This window comes from Gorilla gorilla, chromosome X (genome assembly GCF_029281585.2).
Source record: "Gorilla gorilla gorilla isolate KB3781 chromosome X, NHGRI_mGorGor1-v2.1_pri, whole genome shotgun sequence".
NCBI classification, from domain to species: Eukaryota; Metazoa; Chordata; class Mammalia; order Primates; family Hominidae; genus Gorilla; species Gorilla gorilla.
In genome coordinates, this window is record NC_073247.2 from 120,013,663 (window position 1) to 120,040,420 (window position 26,758).

At 41.3% G+C, this 26,758-nt stretch overlaps 1 protein-coding gene across 11 annotated transcripts in view; it reads right to left on the bottom strand.

The window, feature by feature from the left end:
- Positions 1–26,758, bottom strand: part of COL4A6 (collagen type IV alpha 6 chain) — a 286,626-nt gene that overhangs the window by 66,585 nt on the left and 193,283 nt on the right. The window contains exon 1 of one of the 11 annotated variants that reach the window (XM_055376249.2): positions 177–2,892. The exons of the other annotated variants lie outside the window; for them this stretch is intronic. Within the exon in view, the coding sequence (XP_055232224.1) occupies positions 177–235 (59 nt within the window). The 5' untranslated portion in view covers positions 236–2,892. Of the gene's footprint in view, positions 1–176; positions 2,893–26,758 lie in introns of those variants that run through there. 11 annotated transcript variants of the gene reach the window in all.

Here is a 26,758-nt window from a genome sequence, read left to right on the forward strand (position 1 = left end):
AAATGTCTGTAACAATTAAGTCTGAGAGTTCAGGCTGACATTTCAAAGTGGACTCAGACTGAGCATTGACCCCAGTGGGTGCAACACAGGCAGGCTGGTCTATCATTTAGAACAAATCCCAGTAGGGACTGAATTTTCTTGGCAGAAAAATGAAAACCATTAGTAATATGCATTACCTCTCAGAGAGCACAACACCGTATCTGGTAGAAAGTCCATTTTCATAAATGCTTCCCATCTCCACCTCTTGGCCCCTTTACTGACTGTCCATCATTTCCTACAAATCTGTGAAAAACTTTGAAAAGAAGCGCATTAAGCATGCCCTTTACTGTTCACCTTCAAGGCTTACTTTTTAAAAGGCTGAAAATGGGACAGATGCCTTATGCTGTGGCTACAGTTAAGTACTGGAGATGCAAGTGGCCACCAGCTGTGATGATCCTTTGGAGTATAATTTCGAGTGTCAATCAGGCCCACGAAGACCTACGACCCTTGCAAGGAAGTAAAAGACGCTCTGTCCAAGGAAATGCAGTTCTGTTGGGCACCACCTACCACTCAACCTTTTCCAATACCCAACATGTGGCCTACAAAAAATGATAGGTTGCAAACTGTTTAACAGGCTTCATTCTGGGAATGATGGGGGTGGAGTAAACTTTCACTTTTTAGGCTCCTACCTCCCATTGTTGGAACTTTGTTTACAGTGGTTCTGTTATTTATTATTATTGGTATTTTCACAAAATCAATAAATATGTGTGTATATATGTATATGTGTATAATGCATATTAATAATATAAAAAGAAAAAGAGCAGTACTTAAAAAATAGTGCTGGGGTTCTGTTGACAATGAGTAGGAGGTCGAAAGCGTGGGCCTACATCAATGATAGACTGGATAAAGAAAATGTGGCACATATACACCATGGAATACTATGCAGCTATAAGAAAAATGAGTTCACATCCTTTGCAGGGACATGGATGAAGCTGGAAACCATCACTCTCAGAAAACTAACACAGGAACAGAAAACCAAACACCGAAGGTTCTCACTCATACGTGGGAGTTGAACAATGACAACATATGGGCACAGGGAGGGGAACATCACACATGGGGGCCTGTTGAGGGGCGGTGGGCAAGGGGAGGGATAGCACTGGGAGAAATACCTAATGTAAATGACGGGTTGATGGGTGCAGCAAACCACCATGGCACATGTATACCTGTGTAACAAACCTGCACGTTCTGCACATGTATCCTAGAACTTGAAGTATAATTTTTTTAAAAAAAGAAAGAAAATGTGGGCCTAGGTGCAAGACTAATGCATACAAAATCACAGCAAACAGTACAAATTTGGAACAGAGCCTACGTGCTGTGGGAACACGAAAAAAGAGTTGGCAATGGAGGGTTTGTGGAATGCTTACATTTTGCCCATGGCTGGGGGAAGTCATGGGCCACATTGGAAAGGTTGATTGGAAAGGTTCCAGCTGAAGTGGGCCTGGAAAGCACCGCAGAAAAGTCGAAGACTTGATGTGGCAGGACACAGGGAACCCTCAGAGGTTTGGGAACAGGGGAGAGTTGGGAGAAGAGCAGTCTTTCAGGGCTGAAAGTCATCAAGAAGCATTCAGGATAACATGTGTATGTCAGAATGAGGCCAGGGCTGCCTGCCTGAGGCTGGGACAAGAGAGGCAGATAAGAAGCAGCTGTTGAGGAGGAGGGAACTGCTTGATGGGAGAATGGAGGGCAGGATGGGCTTGCAGAGGCCATGTTATTACTAGCAGAGAGGATCCAGTCAGGGCACTGAATGCTTGACCCAAATCCAAGCCCTGACAAAAGTTTTCCCACATCAAGGGAAGGAAGGGGAAGAGGACAGTAAATCACTGAGCAGCTACTGAGAGAGCAGGTTGTGATGTGGCCCAGTCCCATCCTGCTCACACCATTAGAGAGAAGAGTCCCAGCAGCACCCAGCATAGGCACAGGGACTGGCACCCTCTACCTCTGGTCTCTTACCGTTGCAAGCACATGCTTATCAGCAAGGGTAAGCAAGGAGACTTAGGAGGTAGGCAACTCGAGGGCTGGGCCTAACTGGAATTCTGATTCCATGCAGAAAAGACAGGGTCCCACAGCCTGCTTCCTTTCTCCTGGCTTGGTAGGCATGCAGAATTTCTTGACCCCTGTGTTCCAACCAGAGAGCTGAAAGGCACTCTCCTAAAGAACTCACATATATTTTTTAAATTCTAATTCTTTTTCCAAATGGAAGTTTGAAAAGGCACCCCCTAGAGGAACATGCATTTCTGGACTGGCCCCAGGTTCCAGCTTGGGTTGGCGGGCGTGCCAGCAGCTCAGTTTGAACCTCTCACATTGAATCAGGGGCCAGAAGCAGGGCCTGTGGGAAGTTTCTAGGCTCCTTCTCATCCGGAACTGTCCCCTCAGCATGGTGTGAGGCCCTTATGGAGCCTGCAGTCATAGGATATGAGAAAAAAACCTTCCCATCCATGGATGTCCTTTCATACACTGGCACAGAACACCGGGAACAAATGAAGGTGACTGAGAAAAAAAAGAGGGAGACCCATTTCTTCTGCGGGTTGTTTTGTCATCCAGATACGCTTACTTTGTGCTTATAGCTGTATGATCTTTTTTCCTCATCTCTAATGCACAGGATTTCTGCCTCATTACCCATACAGCTAAAGCTTAATATTAACTAAATCAGTGGTGAATTCCTTTCCTTTCCCACCCGACACTATCAGCGACATTTTTTCATAATGGCCAGCAGAGGTCAGTGTGAGAACATAGAGACTACAGATAAGCAGATGGGTGGGTGGGCCTTTCCCTCTACAGAGAAAAAGAAATCAAACCAGTGTCAGAGAAGTCACAGAATGTTCGAGCAGGAAAAGCCCTTAGAGACCATTCAATCCAGGCTTTATTTTATACATGGGGCTGGGGGCGGGGGGAAGGGGGAAGGCCGAGAGAAGAGGAAGGACTTGTTTAGGTCACATAGCTAGTAGGAACGGCATGGAACTAAACAGACCACCTGCTGCCAGTATGTGACTGTTTCCCTGTTTGCCAGTGGCAGATGTCTTAGGGGGTCCTTGAGGCTGCCCCTCCACTACCCTGGGCCCGCCCCTGGGACTGTCCCCATCAGTAGGCTGCAGCAGCCAGATGCTCACACATTATTTCTTTTTTCCTAACCCTGATCATTTCACAGAACCAATCTGAAACACCATCACTGTTTGGACAGCTAGCAGAATTTCAATGGGCTTGGACTAATGCCCTGCCCTGATACATGTCATTTATTTTGGCAAATAGACCCAGACAGGGCAGAAGGAACTCCTCCAAGTCTTTCCAGTGAGCTCTCCTGCTTCCATCTGCTCAGGATTTTAAATATGCACATCAGGGTCTAATTCTCAAGGGAATGAGTTGGGACTTGTGCTTAAGGCCAGGTCTGCAACCACAGCCCAGGCTGGCTTCCTCCTGCCAACCACAGTGAGTTGGGATCAGTGTGCAGTTTAAGGTGGCCTCTGATCAGACCCAGATAACTAGGGTAAAAGACCCAGAAATGGGGCTGCCTATAAAGTAGTAGACATATGTAGAAATATCATCGAAGAATCTTAAAAGCATATGCCTCACACTAGACAGGACGGTGAAACTGGTGGAGGGGGCTGACTTTTCATAACTTAGTCCCTTTCTGCCTTTTTATACCTCCGTTAAGGTTCCAGTGTTCTTCTCCCATAAAATTAACATTTATTCCTGAGGAAGAATCTGAAACTCATTCCCACTGAGGCGTTAATGACTGACAACTTAGAGCTTTGCTTTTCCCAGGGGGATTTGTAAAGCAAAGCATTAAGCTAGGGGATGCAAATGGTATTTATGAAGCAGGGAAGGGAGAAGGGTGTGCACAGGCCTTCCTAAGGATCCAGTTGTATTGTAGAAGGTGGTGCAGTGCTGTTAGGTACACTTTAAGTGAAGTCTCCTTACTGCCAATTAAGTTGTGTGACCTTGGGCAAGGGATATAACCATCTTGAGTATCAAGGGCTGAAGTGTAATAATAGCTCTTACGTTGGATTATTGTCAGCATTTAAATGAGTTAATACATATAAAACACCTGGCAGATAGAATGAAAGCATCAGTTCCCTTTTTCCTTTAGGCATCATTTATGGCAAAACGGAGAGTTTAGGATTGGGCACCAATGCTCCTTCTCTTAAGTTGCAGTTGGAGATGCACAGACATCATTGAGCAACCCTCTTTGGGGGCAGAGATGTGTGCTTGGGAATAGATGAGCATGTATGCCAGTACCCCACATCTGTGAGAGCATTTCTCCTTTTACATAGCAATGGTGTCCTGGTTCTCCTGGGTACTTGGCTTCTCAGTGTTTATTTTTCCTCCTGAAGGGCTTTAATCTACATACTAATGACTCCCAAATCTGAACCTCCAGCCCAGATTTCTCTTCTGAGTGTGCCAGATCCTTATAGTCAATGATGTATAACAGATCTATTCAAATAGATATTCCAACTCAAACCCAACATGCCCCAAACTGAACCACATTGGCTTCTCCTCAACCCCATTCTCCAAACCAGCTCCCTTTTTCTGAGTTAACTCAGTAAATGGCACCATTCATAAAGTTGATGAAGCCAGAAACTCAGGGGTCCTCCATGAACCTTCCATTCCCTCATCTCCCACATCCGATCCATTAGCAAGGACTGTGAATTCTACCTCCAAAATCTAACTGAAACCTGTTCATTGATCTCTAGCCCCATGGTCTTAGTTCAAGTCTTTCTCATCTCTCGCCTGGAGTGTTGCCACAGTCTGCCAAATGGTCTGTGACCTCCAATCTTGCGTTACTCTCTCCTAACCTCCTACCCCAGGGCCTTTTTATGTGCTTTTGTATATGGCTCTGCTCTCCTGGCTACCACTTCTGTATCTTTCGGGCTCTAACCAAGATATCAGCTTCCCCAGGGAGCTTTCTATGATTACCCCCACCCAATGTGTGGGCTAGGTTGCCTGTTTATGTGTCTATACCTCCCAACAGATTGAACTCCTTGAGGACAGGGCTTATGTCTTACTCTTTACTGAATCACCTGTGCACAGCACTATGCCTGGTACACAGTGGGCATCAGTAAATGTTTGCTGAGTGAAGAAATGATTGAGAAATGACTGAGAAGCCAGTGGCCCAGGTACAGCGGTATCTTGTTTGGAAGTCTAAATAGTGTTGAGGAAAAAGTCAAACTCTGTAAAATATTTAAAGAGATTTATTCTGAGCCAAATATGAGTGACTAATGGCCCATGAAACAGCCCTTGGGAGATCCTGAGAACATGTGGCCAAGGTGATCAGGCCACAGCTTGGTTTTGTACATTTTAGGGAGACATGAGATATCAATTAACACATGTAAGATGTACATTGGTTCAGTCTGGAAAGCTGGGACAACTGGAAGCCTGGGGAAGGGTCGGGGGGCTTTCAAGTCATAGGTGGAATCAAAGATTTTCTGATTAGCAATTTGTCGAAAGAGTTATTATCAATAGAAGAGAATGTCTGGGTTATAATAAGGGGTTGTGGAAACCAAGGATATATCATAATAGATGAAGCCACCAGGTAGCAGGCTTCAGAGAGAATAGATGGTAAATGTTTCTTCTCAGACGTAAAGAGTCTGTTCTATCAGTAACTCCAAAAGGGACGAGAGTATAATGAGGCATGTCTGGTTCCTTGTTCCTAACATGGACTGAACTAGTTTTCCAGGTTAGCTTTGGAAAGCCCCTAGCCAAGAGGACGGATCCATTCAGATGGTTGGGGGGACCTTAGAATTTTAACTTTAATTTATGATAGTTGCAATAGAGTGCAATCAGGAAACATCTGATCACAGAATCACTGAAAAGAGAGCTGCATAAGACTCAGGAATTGATCCAGTTCAGGATGGAGAAATTGAAGGGCAGAAAGAGAATGGGACTTGCCCAAGTTCATACAACATCCACTGTAGACTTTTAAAACAATACCTTTTAGAGCCTTTGAAAACAGAAATGGTCTACATCTAATGTAGTTTCTGGGCATTCTTTGTTCTCTGAGATCTCTGAGTGAAATGGCTTTGATTCTCATCCTGAATGGAATTCATCCATTCAACAATGATTTATTCAGCACTTACTCTGTGCCAGGCACAGAGGTTAAGATGGCAGGTAAAACATAGTTTCTGCATTCATGAAACTTATAGTTATGTTATCCCTTGAAAACAGATGATGCATGGCCCATCACCAACCTAATTAAACACTTTTCATCTCATGCTGAGTTTTGTGCTTGGCAAGTATGAATATACACGTAGGGGCTGAGAAGGCAATACACAAAAGAAACACACTGCATGGCCCATGCCCTCAAGGAACATTTAAGCTTGTTGGGGGAGATAAGGCCATATCACAGAAAGTATTGGAGATAAGGTCATTGCATTAAAGGAAAGAGATTTAATTGACTCACAGTTCAGCATGGCTGGAGAGGCCTCAGGAAACTTATAATCATGGCAGAAGGGGAAGCAAACATGTCCTTCTTCACATGGTGGCAGCAAAGAGAGGTACAGAGTGAAGGGTGGGGGAAGCCCCTTATAAAACCATCAGATCTCATGAGAACTCACTCACTATCAAGAAAACAGCATGGAGGTAGCCACCCCCATGATTCAATTACCTCCCATTGGGTCCCTCCCACGACATGTGGGGATTACGGGAACTACAGTTCAAGATGAGATTTGGGTGGGAATATAGCCAAACCATACCAGTCATATGCAATGCATTTTTAAAATTATACTGTATATACCACAAGTCCAAGAGGAATTCAGAGACGTGTGAATTGACAAGGGAGCAGAGGGGCAAAGAAAGACCCAACAAACTGTTAGTGAATGCATTCTAAACATGAAGAACAACATGTTGATGGGAATCAGCGAATTCTGTAAGCGAGGGCCAGTCAGAAGCCTGGGTCTGGCTGGAGCAGCGGTGAGATCACAGAGAATCAGTAAGAAAGGGCAATAGAGGATAACCTACAAAAATTTACAGATGCTGAGGTGTTTAATCTGGTACATTAGCATGTTTTGTTTTAAACTTTAGTTTGGCTTCCAGTTTGGTTCAGAATTTAGTGAAGTGAGATGATATGCTAGCTAAGTGTACAGGGTTCAGAGTTCAAAAGTCTAGGATTCAAATTCCCTCTTCACCACCGTAGGACTTTGGGACAAATGGCATCTTCAAATTTCTTTAGCTGTCAAGTGAGGATAATATCAGTGTCTACTTCATAGGGTAATTACGAAGACTAAATAAGAAAATTCGAGTAGATCATTATTTTCACTTCGTAGCATGCATCAGACTTACCCAGAGGTGATTAAAACACAGATTTCTGGGCTCCAGCTCTGGAGTTTCAGATTCAGTAGTGCCGGCTGGGTCTAAAAATTTGCATTTCTAACAAGTTCTCAGGTGGTGCTGACTCTACAGGATCAAAGACCACACTTGGAGAATCCCTGTTGTAAATCATTTAGCATTGCACCTTGCATATATTAAATGTGCAATAAAAGTTATTTGTTGTTATTGATGTATTATTATTTAGCAAATGATTATGGCTTGTGCAGGTTTGGAGTTCACAATCTCTGAGAGGCCCTCAGCATTCCTTTATCACTATGACTTAGGGCACCTCTCCTTCTTCCTCATTATGACACACCACAAGAGGAAAGGAGTGGATGGAGTAGCAAGACTGGAGACAGGGAACCCCATGAGGGGGCTATGACCTCCTGAAGAGAAATAATGGTGACATGGACTAGGTTCATGGCAGTGGAGACAGGGAAAAGACATAGTTGAGAGATATTTCAGAGGCTAAAAACTATAAGGACTTAGTGCCATATTGGAACTTATGAGTAAAACAGAGGAAAGTGCAAATGATGACTCCAGTGTTTCTTGATTGGGCAACCGAGTGGATCTCTTTGATGACATGAGAGAACTTAGAGGAAGAAGAGTCTTGGGTGGAAGATGAGGAATTCACCTGTGGACAGGTGGAATTTAAGATGCCTGGGCAAACATCTAGGGAGATGTTTAGCACATTTTCCCCACAAAACAGGAAGATTTGAGGAGACAGAGTGAGGTTTGTTCACCACTATATCCCCGGAGATGCAGTATTTGGTGTGCAGTAGACACACAAAACATAATTGTGGGGAAAATGCATAATTATGAAATGAATGAAAATAGAGAATTAAATATGCACTTGGGAATCTTTGAGAAGGCCACTTCCAAGTCTCATTTGCTAGGAGCAAAATGGAATTAAAAGAATGTCACTATCCTAAAAAACTCCTTGTGGCCTTTTGAGAAGGGGGAGCAGAGATCCTTGACCTCCAGCCTAGAAACAAGGTGGCTTGATTTTTACAATTTGTCTTTGCTTTACAACTGAAATTCTCATTTCAGCTAATGGTTGGGGGGAAATGCAAGAACTTAACAAACTTTACCTCAGTAGCCAGGGATCTTTCTCCTAGCAATGAAATGTGGTAAGAAAGATACTAATAATAACACCCCCATGAGTAGAATACTTAAACTTCACAGCAGTTTTCTTTTCACCATTCCTTTGGATCATCACAACACATCTGCAAGGCAGGCGAAGGGCACCAAGCTGCAAAGCAGTTAGCCAACAGGCTGGCTAATGTCACACAGCTGCACAGTGGAAGAGTTACATCAGAGCCTCCCAGTCAACTCTGTGCTCTCTCTGTTGAAACAAACGGAGATGAGTATCCATAGAGCCATACACTTCACTCTCCTAGTAACAGCACTAATGAACTAGCATTGCCTGCAGAAGTAAATAAAAAAGAAAGAACGCTGGTGGTGAACAATGTGTCTAGCATATGGCAGGTAAAGACTCATATCATGCAGATATAGAGACCTATTTTGTGGCCCAAGAAGCTTTGGATCAGCTTGATAATGTTAACATCACCTACAATTTACCAACAAAAGCAGTGACCCTTTCCATCTACATACATACATACATACATACATACATACATACATAATACATACATACATACATACATACATACATAGTGACTGACGTCTTGCAAAGGCAATTTTCAGGTCTGCCACAGCTAATAAATAGTATCAGAGTCTCCCCCTCAACACTCAAATGGAATCACATTTCTTTTCTAGTTCTTCATCTATAATCAGCGTTTGAAGCAGCCAGCCCAGGCATGAAGACATGCATCTACACGTTTTGTTTTCAAAGATACATACACCCATTCCACTGGTTATTGTCAGCATGTTGAAATTTTTTGGAAGACATATCCTGACTGATAAAGTTAACTCTTGCTAGGCAAGACTTTGCATCCATTTCTTCTACCTGTTTACTGATATTTCTCTTCTAAAACATAATAATAACTTTCTTTTACCAAGAGTTTATAAAGTGCTATTCCTTAAATTCACCTCCTTTAATCTTTTAACAGCCCCAACAGGTGGGTATTAACCTCATTTTACAGATGAGGAAACTCAAATACAGAGAGATTAAGGAACTTGCCTGAGATCACACAGCAAGCAACTGGTGAAGCCAATTTGCTGATATCAAAGCCTCTGTTTCTTCCACCAAGCTACACTGTCTCTGCATTGAATGATGCTCTGAACGCAGAGACACAAACCCATGAACAGGAGCAGTAAGAGCTACACTGCAGAGAAAATATTGTTATTTTCATTGATACCAAAGCAATTTATCTCAATTTACCCACACTTTTCACTGGAATAGGTACTCTTTAATAGAAATGTATTAATATAATTAATAAATTAAGAAATAAGATGCACTTCAAGGAATGGCACTCCCTAGAACTTAAAAGATGGGGGATTTCTTCTGGTTCCACAATTAAAGTGGTCTTCTTACCTGGTCAGTGGGTAATGGTTAGTTTATCTAGGCTCTGGTAGACAAATTCTGATGTGCTATGAGTCTCCAATGCTAGCATATTAGTTTAGTGGCAGAAGGAATATAGGCACAGTATGCTAACTTGATGGTCATTAGGTTGAGCAGAAATTGGAGAATTAGTCTTTAGACATGTCATATTTTCCCTTACCCCTGGGAAATGTCAATAATTGTTAAAATAGGATGAAGTGGGGATGCCTAGATAGAGGCAAATAAATTCATGGAAGAATCTTCAGGTCTCCCTTTCCTCCATAACACATTCATAAAACTATTATCAGGAACCATACCAAACTTCCCTTTTGTGATATTTAATGGGAATTGCAAGAATAAAAAAATCACATAAAACTGTAAACATGATCAACAGTTGGACATAAAAATAAAAACAGAACAACTAAACACCTTTCTAACTATTATAAATGGTTGAATGAGCCCCCATATCACTTGGAATGGGCATTCAGTCTATACAAAGATCCCCAGTGTGTACCAAGTTTCCAGACTGCATGAGAAAATAAATACAAGTTTACTTGGGATGAATTTAACCTAAAACTAATATACCTGTTGGAAAAACATGAAATACTTAATTTGAGAATGATTTTGATTTGAAAATTTTCTAGCAAACTTGAATTGATGTCACCTTTGCCTCTTAAAAAAGTCTCCTGTTTGAAGCAGAAGAGTTAGATTCAATTCCCTGCTCCAACCTTCTAGCTGTATGATATTGAAAAAGTTAATTAATCTCTAGGCCTTTGTTTTCTCATCAGCAAAATGGGGATATTACTTGTTCTACCCATTTCCTAGGTTGCCTTGAGCATCAGTTGAGACAATGCATGTGAAAAGGAGCTATAGTTTCATTCCACTGACAAAACTTTGCTTTTGGAGAAAAAACTCGAATAACCAAACTCCAATTGTCCACCAAACAAACAAACAAACAAACAAACAAACCTCATTTGCTAGACTCATGAGGCAGTAAACCCTTAAGGAAGAGCTTTCAGTAGAAAAAAGATTGAATAAAAAAAGGAGCAGAATTTAAAGCTGTGAAAGTTGGGAGCAAATTGACTGTCTTTCACAGGAGTCTCATTACAGTTTTAAAATGATTAGATCTACATTATTACAAATGTATGGTTTATTTAAAAATACATGGTTTAATTACAATCTGGAGCCAACCTTTTTCTTTTAGTTTTTCTAGCAAAACACAGCTATGGTTTTATAATAAAAATCAAAGTGAAACAGGACTTGCCAGAAATTCACTTCAGAGCAATTTTTGCTGTAGTGTATCTATTCCATTAGACAAGGGATACTTTTGGCATTATTCTCTGACATAATATATTGCCCATCATTGATATGCTACACAACCTTTGGTCCAATACTGAGCTGGTGGGAGCTGATTGCTTCTGGATCAATGCTGACTTCCCTGATTCTCTGGTGAAAAGCCATCAAGTTCTGGGAGTGAGAGGTAACTGGGAGCAACCAACTACTATTCCCTAAATAGAAGGAGTAAAAAAAGGGTAGGATCAAAGAAATTATGTCAGGACCTCCTTGTCAGAGAACTCAGGGAGCTCTGAGATGGAAGGGCAAGGAAGAGAGGGAAGCAATTTACTTACATAGTTTCAGTGCTGTTCCCATGCAAACTCACATCCCTGTATTCATTTAGAACCAGAGGAGCATTAATATGCACACCTATGCTGATAAAGGGATACACATTCCAATCCAAACACACATGCCCACAGGCACGAGAGCCTGCTAAAATGGTAGGGCCTGCTGGTACTCTGGCATAGTCTGCCATATAATCATGGATTATCATAGACAATCATGGATTTGAATTCAAGAAGATGAGATGACACAGCTCCCTTCCCTTGACCCTCACAACAATATATAGTAGTCCCTATGGACTAGTAAAGCCCTCTGCACAGACATACGCAGGCAAAAAGATGGGAAGGGAATGAGATCTCCACATTTGTGATATATTTTCCCTTTCCATCATGGACAGTTGGAAGCTGAGATGAGATCAAGTTCTGTGTACAACAGGAAAGATGGGCAGTGGAGGTGGTGGCAGCTGTGGCATCGTTAGAGTAGAAGCTCTAGAGCTGTTGGTGGCATCAGGTCTAAGAGTTACAAGTTTACGTTGGTGAAGTGCTTCAGATTTCAAAGTGTTTTCACATGTATGACTCCATCTAATGCTCATAACACTGTCCTCAATGTACTAGAGAAAGTAATTGAGACCCAGGGGTTAACTTGTCCATGGCCACGCAGTTTACGGGCAGCAGAGCAAGATCTTTAGTCTGAGTCTAGCAGCTTTTCCAACTATTCCCTTAATAAAGTGATAGGTCAATTCTTGGTCAAAAATTCCAAATAAAATGTCATGTAACTCCACCAAAAACCCTGGGTCTGGAGTGTATTGAATCCTCTTGACTCTTCCCTGAATTCTTCTTGCTGCCCAGTGGCACCCTTAGCAATCAATTACGTAGATGCACAAAGGACAAAGAACTCAAATCAGTCTACTTGTTCCACCGACAACTCATCGGTTCAGTAAATCGATGAGTCAATTTTTTAGAGATAAATCAGGCAATTTCTTGATTGCTGACTATGCCATGGTGCAACATGCTGGAAACACAGAAATGAATGCAACATGGGCCTTGTCCTTGAGGAACTCTCAATCCAAGTTAGAAAAGAGAAGTTATGCATGCACATGAGTATATACCATAAGGCATAGAAAGGCAGGAGGGATATGATTCTCAACCCAAGGACTGTTGATGGGTTTATCTTGGAGATAGAGGAGGGCTTTTTATTCTTCCAAACTAGAGAGTAGAAGATATATAAAGAAAAAGACCCAGGACACATTTTGGTAAGTAAGAGGGAAGTGGAGAATGTCTATTTCAAATTGATCTCAACTTTCTCAACAAATGTAGGAAGTGAGGTCATGAGTAGAGAGGGAAGGTATTTGAGGTCGAGGATGACTGGGGAGGGCCAGAAGGAGATGCTATGGAGGATGTGGCAGGACGTCAATTGTTAGAAAAGTGTGAAGGCCTACCAATCAGCACTGAGAGCTCCCCCGACACTAGAGAACATGTTTTTATGTGTGGAGGAACCTTCCTCAAACAATAGTTGGCAGCTTAGGAGCAGGAGGAAGCAAAGCAGGTGGTGGGGTTTTCCAGGTCTGGGCACTGGCAAATACATCAGAAGTACTGGGGCTGAGGATGCAGGTGAGGGAGAGGGATAAGTCCAATAGGAGGAAGGTAGTAAGAACAATGTGGAAATAGCTGATCTTGGGCTCCAGACTGGAGAGAGAGCCAGAGGGGAGCCAGCAATTCCTGGTAAACAATGATTTATAAGAAAATTTGCCCTTGCTCAAAGTGAGACGCTTGAACCACCTAGAGGTATAAATTATGTACAACATTTAGTACTTGAGCCTATTCTGTCAAGACAAATCTGGAGTCAGAGAGAGCAACCTGAGGATTCACATGTGGGGAAAATCCACTAGACTGTTAACAACCTCACCCCACATCTACCTCAGGCTGAAGACCTTGTCTAGCATTTAACTCAAAGAGAGACGGTTTCAGCTGCTGGGGAGATAATGGTGCTAACTCCCAGGCCAGAGTCTATGGCCTGTATAGGGAGGAGAGCAGGCAGCCCATGTGTTCACAGCTCACTAAAGACTCATGTTTTGTCAGGGTTCTTCATCCTCTGTACCTTCCCAACTTTCACACCATCATCTACTTTTGGTTATATCTCACTCTGCCCAACTGTTTCCTTAGAGTTTGTAGCAATGAAAACACTTTAAACAAATTAACAGTCCATTATCTGGTTCTTAGAGAAAGCAGAGCTAGGGATAAATCAGGAAACCATCCCTAAAGGTATCTAGATGGGAAATCGAGGAGGGGGGAAGTGGCAGTCAGAAAAGCAAGCAAAACAGGCTAAATCCTACGATCTCGGGGAGAAAAAGAGGTGAAAAGGAGTTGGCCAGACCAGGGGCCTGGCCGGATGGTGAACTGGGCAGGAAGTCCCATGTTCTGCTTACCTTCCACCTCCATTATTGCTTTTTTTCATTCTCTAGTTTTATGAGGATTTTAAAAGCTTTTGAATCGGGTGCTGGCAATCTTTCAGAAAAAGTTAATACAGAATTCTGTAGAGATAAAGTCCCCTATGAAGGCTGCCACGGCCAAGAGTAGCAACACTTGTCCCTTAAAGCTGAGTGGAAAACAAATCTTCAAGTACTTTCCCCTTCAGGGCTTTGAGTGCTTCAGGTCCTTTGGCCTGAGAACCAAGCAGCTAATCACATCCCTTGACTTGCAGACTTGACAAAGACAGGTGTCTTTGTTAGTCCAGTTTCAACCAGTCTCCGGAACCCAAGAGAAGAAAAAGTGAGGGGTTGTTATGGGGGTGGGAGAAGCTCTAGTAAGTGTATCTGCAAGAGGAAAGATCTCCCAAAGGCAAAGCTAAAGAGCACGATTAGGGGGAAGGTGCACACCAAGATACAGCAAGGCTAGCTTGCAGTGAGCACTGCCAGGTAGCTGCTCCAGAGATCCTAGCCCTTGGGACCCTACTCCAGTAACTATTCTGGACTGGTTGCTTTCCTTTCATCTTCGAAACATGCTCTGGAGTGCCTGATACTAACCAATAAAACAAACAAAAATGCTTCCTCTGACTCCCTTACTCCCGTTACCTGTAAGCTACGATCCCATCTCTCCATTGCCTTTCCAGAACAAACTTCATGGTAAACCAGCCAACACTCACTGCATCCATTTCCTCTCCTTTCACTCTCTCCAATCCCTGGCAATCCGGGCCTACCAACTCCTCTCTCTTGAGAGTACTCTCTGGAAAGTAACCAGTGACCTCTGTTAAATTCTAATCCCATAGACCTCTGCAGCATTTGTCATCACCGAACACTCTTTTCCCTTCTGAAACCCCCTCCTTGGCTTTCACTGCACTATACTATGGGCTCTTCAGTCCTTTGTCCCTTCATCATCGTCTTCACTGGCCCCTTCCATTTTGCCCAAAGGCTCTTGTCTCTCTCATGGTGACTTCATCCATCTCCTACAATTTCCACCACCTTTGCTATAAAGATGAGACAGCATTCTAATTTATTTCTCAGGTCCTGTCATGCCACTCTTATTAGACCCTTTAGGAACCAATAACCAAAGCCTAGCTCAGTCCCTCATTAGCTCTCACCTCGATAATGACAACAGCCTCTGGAGTTATCTCTGTGTCCAGTCAAACATTGCAGCAATCTATCTAACACTCTGTGACAGTAATTGTCCTAGGTCTGGTCCTATTGCTCTCCTGCTCAAATATTGTAAACCACTCCATATTACTTTCAAAATAAAACCCACACTCCTTAATCACACATTGAAAGCCCTTCACCGTTCAACTCCCACCTGTCTTTGCAGGCTTATTTTCTGCAAAACACCCCTACTTGCCCTAGACTTCAAAAATTACAGTCTCCTTGCTGATACTTAAAACCATCTTGTACTCTCTCACCACCTGGCTTCCAACCAAGTTGCTTCCTCACCAAAAATACCCTTCTCTTCCAGAACTTTCTACCAAGGCTCTATCTATCTTTCAAAGCTCAGCTCAAATCTGCCCTCTTCCAAACAGACTTCTCAGATTTCCCTGGTTGGAGTTGATGTCTCCCTTCCCAAATCACTTAAAAATTTTGGGGGAATGACTCAGCTATAAAGAGCCAAGTTAATTACATCTATTAGTTCATAATAAAATGTCATCATTAGTCCATGTCCAGCTCCTCATTTTGAAAAGATCTTTTCCTTCATCCACATCCCCATTCTCATTTCTATCCCTCTCAGGTATCTTCTTTAATATATTTGATATGAGTCCAGGATATCTAACAACTATCTCTCCCTTTCTCTTTCCCTCTCTCCCTCTGTCTCTATCATCTATCTATCTATCTATCTATCTATCTATCTATCTATCATCTATCTATCTCTATCATCAATCTCGATGTGTCTCTGTTATCTATCATCTGTCTATCTTCTATCTCTATGTGTCTCTATCTGTCATCTACCTATCACCTCTCTATATCTATCTATCTATCTATCTATCTATCTATCTATCTGTCTGTCTGTCTGTCTGTCTGTCTGTCTGTCTGTCTGTCTATCTATCTATCTATCTATCTATCTGGTTTTGGGGGTGTGTGTGTGTGTGTGTGTTTTTTTTTTTTTTTGAGATGGAGTCTTGCTCTGTCACCCAGGCTGGAGTGCAGTGGCGTGATCTCGGCTCACTGCAACCTCCAGCTCCCAGGTTCAATCAATTCTCTGCCTCAGCCTCCTGAGTAGCTGGGATTATAGGCGCCTACCACCATACCCAGCTAATTTTTGTATTTTTAGTAGAGATGGGGGGTTTCACCATCTTCGCCAGGTTGGTCTTGAACTCCTGACCTCGTGATCCACCCACCTTGGCCTCCCAAAGTGCTGGGATTACAGGCGTGAGTCACCACACCCGGGCATGTGTGTGTATTTTAAATTGATATTGCTGTCTTTGGGTTATAGATCACATTCTATTTCTCATTCTTGCTCAAGAATGTCTTCAAGATCTATATTACTATTTGCACAACTACTTTATTGCTTCTAACCCTTATGTAATATTCAAAAGTATGCATTTACCACATCTTACATGTACATCTCTCTATGGATAGACATCTAGTTTGCCTCTAATCCCTTACACAAAAAATTCTGTGATAAACAAATGATTCTGTGAAAAACATCCCCGTAAGTGTCCTATTTTCAAACCATGGAGAGGTTCTGCAGGATATATACGCAGCACTGAGGTTTCTGGGTATAGGAATACATGGTTAATACCAATGAGTGCTGTCAGATTGTAAGCTGTAACAGTTTATACTTCCATCAGCAATACATGAAAAATCATTTTTTCTCCTCATGCTAACAAACACTTGGTGTTATCTGACTTTAAAATTTTTGTCAATCTGATAAGTATAACTTGATATCTCACTGTTATTTTAATTTGCACGTCTCTGAATACTAGCAAGGCTAATCATCTCTTCATAGACTTGTTAGCCAATGCAGTTTCTCCTCTTCTGTGGTCTGTCCATTCTGTGAATATGCTTTTCCCACTTTAACAATTGTGTCTTCTGCCTTTTTCTTGTCGATTTACCAGAGTTCCTTGGACATTGTAGCTATCAATGCCTTGTCAGTTTTAGACATTGCAAATACCTTCTCCCAGTCTATCATCTGTCTGTTACCTTTGTCTATAGTGTCATTCATTGAACCGGAAGTCTCAAAATTGATGTAGTAAAATTTATGACTTTCCACCTTATGTCTTGTGGTTTGGGGTCTTATTTAAGAAGTTCTACACTATTTCAGGTTATAGAGAAATTCTCCTACATTTACAGTTTTACCTTTCACATTTAGGTTTGTAATCTGTCTAGAGGTCACCTTTGTATGTGATATAGGGTAGCAATCCAACTCTATTTTTCTCCAGATAACAGTGCTTTTCTTTTCTTTTTCAGGTAATCGAACCAAGAGGATATGATAGCATATGCTTAGCATAATGTGGTAAGTTGGTGGGACTGCTCATAGTCACCCGTGGAAGCCACCAGCCTGGGAGCTCTGGCCACGTTAGGTTCTTCCTGGATATCCTAAGGGTCAAGGAGATCAATAGCTCTGTATACCTATAGTCCATTTATAGCTTGTAATGTGACACACTGGTTTGGAAGCTCTGTCACATGATGATCCACCCATTCCAATACCAAAAATCCATCCTTCCCTTGATATAAAATTACTTTTATCTCATCATCTGTTTCTGAGCTCTATATTCTATTAATTGGTTTACTGGCCTTTTACTGTGCACTCCTACTTATTACTAATAATAATATGTCTTTGCAGCATTTCTCAAATTGTAGAGGGGAAAGTCACCTGTTCTTTATTCAAAAATCAATTTAAATATTCATAGACATTTATTCTTCTATCTACATTTTAGAATAAGTTTTTAAAGTTCCTTAAAATATCCTGCTGGTAGTTTCATTAGAATGGCATTGAATTTGGCTGGGTGTGGTGGCTCACACCTGTAATCCCAGTACTTTAGGAGGCTGAGGTGGGCAGATCACTTGAGGTCAGGAGTTTGAGACCAGCCTGGCCAACATGGTGAAACCTCGTCTCTACTAAAAATACAAGAATTAGTTGGGCGTGGTGGTGGGCACCTATAATCCCAGCTACTTGGGAGACTGAGGCAAGAGAATCATTTGAACCCGGGAGGCAGAGGCTGCAGTGAGCCAAGATTGCACCACTGAACTCCAGCATGGGCAATAGAGTGAGGCTCTGTCTCAAAACAAAAACAAAAACAAAACAACAACAACAACAACAAAAAAGAATGGCATTGAATTTGTAGATTTGGGAAAAATTGACATATTTACAGTAAGTCATCTCATCCATTAACATTGTATATCCCACCATTGATTCAGATCTATTACATCTGTTTGTAGAATTTAAAATTTTTATCTATAAAATGTCCAATATACTTTTTGTCAGGTAAATTACTAATAAAAAAGATATGTTACAGGTTTTCTTTTCTGTTGTTATTGTAAATGGTAATTTTACATGTAAAACTTCGCATTTCTATTATTATATTCAGAGTGTGCTTTGGACTAGAATTCTATGTCTAAGGGCCTTTTTCCCAAATTGGGCTTGGAGCATCTAAAGACAAGCCTTTGTTTGGTTCACCTTTCTTTCCACTACTGTGCTTTGCCAAATTAAGTGCTCACTCAATATTGGTTGAACTGAATGAAGGGGGCTGTGAAGCACTTCAGAATGCTTTGAAAATTACTGTTCATGCAATTTTCTGACAAAAATGCCACATGACTCTCATTTAAAAATAAATTAGCCATAGTGCTTCAAATTAAATATTGGAGGAAACAGAGGGGAGAGGAAAAACATTACTAACTATGGTTTTGCATTTTGAATCATGCTAATGTTTTCTACAATCCCCAAATTAACTTATGAAAAATGGAGGGGGAAGTATCTCTGAAACTGAATAGAAACAGAAACAAATGGAGTTAATTTTGGTGGGTAATAACTGGGTGGGGGCATATAGGAAATTTTGGGGTGATGATAATGTTCTGTATCTTGGATCTGGTTGGTGGGTACTTGGGTATGCTAACTTTACACTTATGATTTGGGCCCCTATAAATATCATATAATTTAGAAGTTATAAAAAATGTAAAATGAGACATTATAGCAGTTCACAAGTAATATAAATGTATATAAAACACTTAATATAATGCCTGACACATAATAATAATACCTACACTAACTCAGGCCTGTGCTAAGCATCTCATAAAGATGGTACCATAGAATGCTCAGAAAAGCTTATGAAGTAGGTACTATTATCATTTCCATTTTATGTATGAGGGAAATGAAGCAAAGAGAAGTTAAATAACTATTCACAATCATACAGTTGGAAAGTGGTAGAAATACCATTTAAACCCAGGCAGTCTGATTGCAGATTGTGTACTTTTAATCACTATGCTGAACTGCCATCCAGTAAATAGTGCTATTATGATTCATATATTATATATAATCTTACATATTATTCATATATAATAAATATACATAATAATATAATATATAATAGTAAATATATATATATATATATACACATACATATAAAAAACCCTGAACAAAAAGTGTTCTGACTGAGCTGTTTTCAGAGTAGCATAGCTTGGTGAGGGGTGCTCTACTGCACCTTAGCTACCATCATTTCTAAGGAGCTGAACTTGGAAGCTCTGGAGAAGAAAAGTGTTCTACCTCTTGGTCTTCTGCCAGATTATTCTAATGGTCCTTTCTACCTCCTTTCCAAAATGATGGGTCAAAATAGAATCCATTTTCTTAAAAAAAACTTTCTATTTTGGAATAATGTTAGATTTATAGAAAAGTTCAAAGATAGCAGAGAGTTCCAGTACACCCCTAACCCCATCACCTGGTTTTACTAATGTTAACATCTTATGTAACTATTGTACATTCATCAAAACTAGCAAATTAACATTGGTAGATACTATTAACAGAACTCCATATTTTGTTCAGATTTCACCAGTTTTTTTTTTTTTTTTAAGAGACATGCCAGTACATTGCCCAGGCTGGTCTCAAACACCTGGCCTCAAGCGATACTCCTGTCTCAACCTCCTGAATTGCCGGGATTACAGGTGCAAGCCACTGTGCTTGGCAGATTTTACCAGTTTTTATACTAATGCCCTTTTTCTGTTCCAGAATCCAAACCAGGATACCTAATCACATTTAATAAAATGCACTGAAATTTGTTTTTGATCATGGTAAAAATACCTAACATAAAATTGGCCCTTTTAGCCATTTTTAAGTATACAGTTCTGTGGCATTAAGTACATTTACACTGTTGTACAACCATCTCCACCATCCATTGCCAGATCTTTTTCATTTACTCCAACTGAAACTAGTAAAATAAATTTTCACAACAACGAAGAAAACCTGTAGTCCAGAGTAGCTGGAGCCCAGAGAAACACCACCGCACAATTAACTATTAAGCTGTAACAAGACCAGACAGAATATGTAGAAAACATCTAGATTGAGTTAGTGGTAAACCCTCTTAATAAATAAATATTTGGCAATAATAAGCTAAGCAACCTATTTGAATGAAATCTATAGCCTGAACAAGAAGCTGCAAATAAATGGTTTTTAGAAGACACAATTCTGTGAAAACAATCCAAAAGTAAACAAATCACCAGGAAGAACAAGAGGACTATACTCCTGTTTTCAGAAGAGAACCTAAAAGTGGTCGCTTGACTCACTCCCTGGCAGTTACCTAGCAATGTGCATGGCACCTGAGTGAGTGATGAGACTTACCCAGTCTGGATGTCTTCGGTGGCCCTCTCAAACTCACCAGTGCACCACCTCATGTATTCTGTACCATTCAGCAACTGTCGGAAGACTGCACAGTCAAGCACCTGGTTCTGAGAACAATCCCATAGCATATAAAAAGCTCACATAGCTACTGTTGCAAGTATTTGGCAAAATAAAGAAAGAAGAAGACTCTCTAGATTAGAAACATGCTAGATACTCTCAATCAGTTCTTCTCAGCTGTCCTGTGTCTACAAATCGCTTAGGAATCCTGTTAAAAAAAAAAGGTTCTGATTCAGCGGGAGACTCAAGGTTCTGCTTTTCTAACAAGCTCCCAGGTGATGTTGATGCTGCTGAAGCGACTTCACATTGAACAGCAAGGATATAAAATAGTAGTTCTTAACTTGGCTGCATATTGGAATCACCTAGGAGATTTGGGTCCCATTTCCAGAGAGTCTGATTTAATTAATTAGTTTAAGGTATGTTATGAACTGAATTGTGTTCCCTTCAAATTCATATGTTGAAGCCCCCCTCCCCCACGTGACTGTATTGGAGATGAGGCCTTTAAGGAGGTGATTAAGGTTAAGTGAGGTCATAAGAGTGGCACCTTGATCCAACAGAACTGGTGCCCTTATAAGGAGAGGAAGAGATACCAGAGTTCTCTCTTGCCATGTGAGGACACAGCATAAAACCAGGCCACCCCCTAAAACTAGGAGGAGAGACCTTACCAGAACCTGACCACACTGGCACCCTGATCTTGGACTTCCAGCCTCTAGAATTGTGAGAAAATAAATTTCTGTTGTTTAAGCCACCTAGTCTATGGCATTTTGTTATGGCAGTTCAATCTGACTAAGATAAGGCATGGCCTGGACATTGGGGTTTTTAAAAGCTCTCAAGGTGATTCTAATGTGCAGCTAAGGTTTGGGAACCTCTGCTCTAAATAGTAGTTGAACTGAATGCAATGTCAAAGGTGCATCACTCACATACCCATGCATCACTCACATACCCATGCATCACTCATACACAAAAGCTACAGAATATGCTTGGAGAAACATCAACCCAATTCACCAGTTAATTACAGGATAGACATGAACACCCTCCTACACAAACAACTTAGTCATATTCATCAAGGACATCAGTGGCTTCCCCAAAACCTGGGAGAGCTTATGTGATGTTTATAAAATGACAGCGGTCACATTTTCTCTTTTAGTTCTCTTCAGGAGAAAGACTGTGGACAATGTTATTATTTGTATTTTCTTAACCAAGACATATGATCCTTTTTTCTGAGTGGGCATATGGAAAATCCTGTAAAGAATAACCCTTCAGGTATGTTCACCAATTTTTTTTTTTTTTTTGCTTAATTCACAGGAGAATGATAAGAGAGCTATCAAACACTCTTCTCTGATCACACCAGGCAAGGCTGGGCTGCCATAACATGTTATTTAGTGTTCACTTCTAAGCAGCATTCTCAGAGCTGGAGTTCTTGAAATCAACATTGAGTTCCATCAGAAAAGAATATATCTACCTTGAAAGACTTTTATAGCAAAATCAAAGGATTAGGGCGAAAACCCATAGTCTTTTTTTGGTCATCTGCTGTGTGCTATTGGCCACTAATCACAAAAACATTCCACTGTGAGCTCAGTTTACTTAGGCTCTGCTTCTTCTTGGCTGACCAATAATGCTGCAATTCCTCACGTCTTAGGATCAGGGCACCTAAAAACACACACCTAAGCATTTGACCTGCTAACCAACTGAACTACAGCGTCGCTCCTCATCATGGAACTTTCATTGGGTTGCTGTAAAGATTAAGTCTGAATCTTCAATGGAAAAGGGCTTTAGAAAAGGATTCAGTACTCGGTGAACAAGACCATAGCATGATGATTAGGTCATGAGAATGTTTGAGGGTGCTGAAATGGTTGGAATGAGTAAGCTTTAGGTTGGTTCAACTGTCCTAACCACCACTTCTTTCCCAGATACAGATAATCAAGAAATGATCATGAAAATATCTAACAATTTCCTAAGGTTCACTCTTTCGCTTGTTAGCCCCAGGGACTCATCCAAAAAAGAGCCAGATCAGGTGGCCACAGGGCTAGGCTTGACCCAAGGAAAAGAGATTTCTCTTTTCAGACACCATTCAGATGTTCCCTTACATTAGCAGAGACTAAAAAGATATTCCTGAGGGACCAGTCATGTGCTACAAAAGGCAGGCCTTCACAAATTCTCTTGCAAACAACAACTTGGCAGAAGTAGGGTTTTCTGCTTTAACTGGTGAGAGAAGTTTGCTGGGGGTAAAATCACAGAGGAAAACACTTCATCAGTACATGTGACAAGACAAACGTCTTTCATGAACTTTCCCACCTAGTTTAAAAGGCTATTTTAACAGAAGGGTGCGTGCATGTGTGCACACAAACAAAAAGGTCAGTCCGATAACATTCCCAATGCCTTTATCCAAGAAGTCTTCTTCACCACTCTGCAGTTTGATCCTCCTTCCCTTCAGATGCTTCCAACAGAAGGCTCACTGCTGTGAGATATTTTTGTCACTAATTAGCTCAATTAAATGGTGCACTGAGCAGAGGGAGCACCATGTTGTCAGCATTTACAGGAATCACATGGAAGGAACTCTGAGTCTAGTAGGTAAGGCTGAAAAGCTAAATATGCTTAAACCTCCTCCCACGTACTCCCCCAAAGCTGTGACGTATTGGCAAGTATCTTAGCATTTAGCAAAGCAAAAGCTCGAGATTGCTAAGCCTGGAGTGAAAGTGGTAATCTGCCCCAGCCACACTGAGACGATGGAGGATTGCCTATCAAATAAGCTTTTGTGGTCATCTGCACTTGAGCCACCTCGAAAGAGGGTACAGACTCCATATTTCGATATGCAGGTGGCAGCAGTGAGCAAGCCTTACACCCTGTCCTCAAAGGGTGCATATTTTAGCAGAGGAAACAATGACTTTGGCTACTGTCAGTCTGGATCCAGTGTAGGTCCCAGTGACCTGGAAGAAGGAATTCAAGCTCTACGGCCTAATATAGTTCTGAGATGCAACTCAAATGAATTCTGAATTTCTTAGCAAGCAAAAAGCTGGCAGATGATCTGAGAATTGATAGGTTAGTGTACCCTTTTGACAGAGGCTTAAACCAACATTTCAATAGACTGTATAGAAGTGGCCAAGAGGGAGATAAATGTGTCAGAACCAAGCTACTGATATCTCTATTCCTTTTTCCTCTCACTTTCCATGGCCCTGATTACTTGGGTTCCTCTGAACTACTGGGGGAAAATGATTCTTTTCTCCAGTATCTCAAAAGAGGCCTGGGACTGCTAATTGCTCCATCTCCATTTTCTTTATCTCTTTCATGTATGATAGAGTCAGATCTGGGTTGGAATTTCAGTGATTTTACTTACTATCTGTGTGATCTTGGGCAGATAACCTGTCTGTGTCTGTTTTATTATCTTCAATATGCGATTAACAATAGCATCTACTTGGGAGGGTTATTATAAGGATTACATGAGATAATCCATTTATATCAGTTAAAGTTCTTGGCTGCAAGCAACAGAAGTCAACTCTGAATATATTAAGCCAAAAACGGATTTACTGGAAAGAGCAGGAGTGGTCAAACTTTATCTGCTAAGAGTCCAATAGTAAATATTATAGGCTTTGTGGACAATACTGTCTCTGTTACAGCTACTTTATCATTGTAGCACAAAAGCAGCCAGAGGCAATAAGTAAACAAATGGATGTGGCTGTGTTCTAACAAAACTTTATTTAGAAAAAGAGGTGATGGGTCAGATTTATGGTTTGCCAATCTATGATATAGACTTCCAGAACAGATGAAAAGGTGAAGGAGACTTTTGAAGCTACATAGCAGGAGCAATCTGGCCAGGGTATCATAATCACAGCTGCTGACTACTACTGTGATTGAACTCTGGCTCATGATCTTAGCTTCAGTTGCTCCACAGAGAAAGGGTCGTATTAGTCCAGCCTAGGACCTATGACCACTTCCTAGCTACACAGGGACAGGAAGAGGGGTATCTGAACTCTTTTGGCTTCCACAGTGAGAGGTGGGCCCCAACTCACATCAAGACTCATACAATGAGGGATTCTTTTCAACTAGCAAAGGCATTTTCCTGCTGAGTGATTAAAAAATGACAAATATTCACTATACCTCATAAAGTTCTTGACATAGGGCCTTGCATATGGAAAACTCTTGGTGATAATGATGATGATGCTTATTAATATTAAAGCACTAGTACAATGCCTGATCCATGTGGACACTCAATAGGTTCTAGTCTGTTCCTCTGTTCCTCCCTTTTCCCCTTTCCCTTGTGGACTTTCCCACAACTCACCTCTCACCCCTCACTATTGAGAGGCAGCATGGCACAGTGCTCACAGGCATAGATTCTGGAGACTGCTCAGGTTTGAATCCTTACTCTGATCCTTCCTAGCCTGTGACCTTGGGCAAGCTGCTTTATCTCTGTTTCCTGTTTATAAAATGGAACGATGTTAATAAGAGCACTTGTTTCACAGAGATGATGATGAGGATTAACAGCATCAATTGATATAAAGCACTTAGAACAACGCCTAGTGCATAAGTGTTTACTATTTTTATTCTCTCTCTTCTCATAACCTTTCTACTCTCACCATATCAACACCCCAATCTGTGTCTCCTATCCAATTATTCTCCCTAGCTTTATCCCCACATTTCCCCCTGCCCTCAGACCATGTCTGCTGGGATGCTGGGCTGTCATCTGAACCAGTTAATAATTACCCTTCCCCCACCACCCCCAACTTGAGGCCTCAGAGTTGCCATTGATTCTCTTCCCTCCCTTCTCCCTTCATCCACTATTGATCATTGAGATCTGCCTATGCTTCCTTTGAAATACCATTTGTATCTGTCCTCTCTTTTCTATTTACATAGCATTTGCATTTCCGGCATGAGGTTTTGAAATAGCCTATTAACTTGTTTCCCTGCTTCTACTTTTTGTCCACCTGCCCCCCACTGCCACCAATTCATTTTGCACACTACCAGATTCAGCTTCCTAAAAGATTAAAGAGTATGTACCACTAAGCTACTCAAAAGCCTTCTGTGCCTTTCTCCACCCAGAGAAACTTAAACTGGGGTACAAGAATGGGCTTCAGGAGGTCCATAGCCCACTCCTTTCCTTGAAATTAACTATATGAAGAAAATGTTAAGCATCTGTGCATACATTTCTGAGGAGAGGAAAGGATATGTAGCTTCCATCAGATTCTTAAAGGGGTCTGTGGTCCCCAAAATGTTTAACAGATGCTCTAAAGCAGTGGTATCCAGAGTAGGGGTACAGATACCCCAGGGGGAGTACAAGATGGTTTTCTGGGGTATGAAAAGAAACTATCAGAACTATTTTGTTCTTTGTATTACATCATCCTGTATGATTTTGTGTATGTTTTATAATGTACTAATATATTACTATAAGTATACAGTATATTAATATACACATATTGAGGGTGTGCTATTTTTCTTATATGTGTGTATGATCAAAAAGGTTTTGAGGATACTGCTACAAAAGATCAAATAAATATTCCTTTGCACTTCACTCTGTGGTCTGAAGCTATTTTTTCTACCCTTACTCTTTCATGTGAACTTCCACATATATAATGGGCTCATTCCCACCTGTGGACTTTGGTTTATGTGCTTCTCTTTGCACAGACTGCCCTCTCCCTTCTTCCCTGCATATTAAAATGATATCTGTTTTTCAAGGCTCGAGGAAAAATCTCACCTCCACCAAGAAGCTGGTTCTGACTGATCCACCTGCTACACCGCTACAAAACTCTCTAACACTCATTGTATTACCTAAGCAGATGGTTCTTAGATATATATGTTGCATGTTTTATTATTGACATATCTTCCACAACTAGAAAGCAAGCTCATTAAAAGAAGACATATCCTCTATAGCAGGGGTTCCCAACCCTGGGGCCACAGACTGGTATCAGTCTGTGGCCTGTTAGGAACTGAGCTGCACAGTGAGAGGTGAGCAGAGGGTGAGTAAGTGAAGCTTCATCTGTATTTACAGCAGCTTCCCATCACA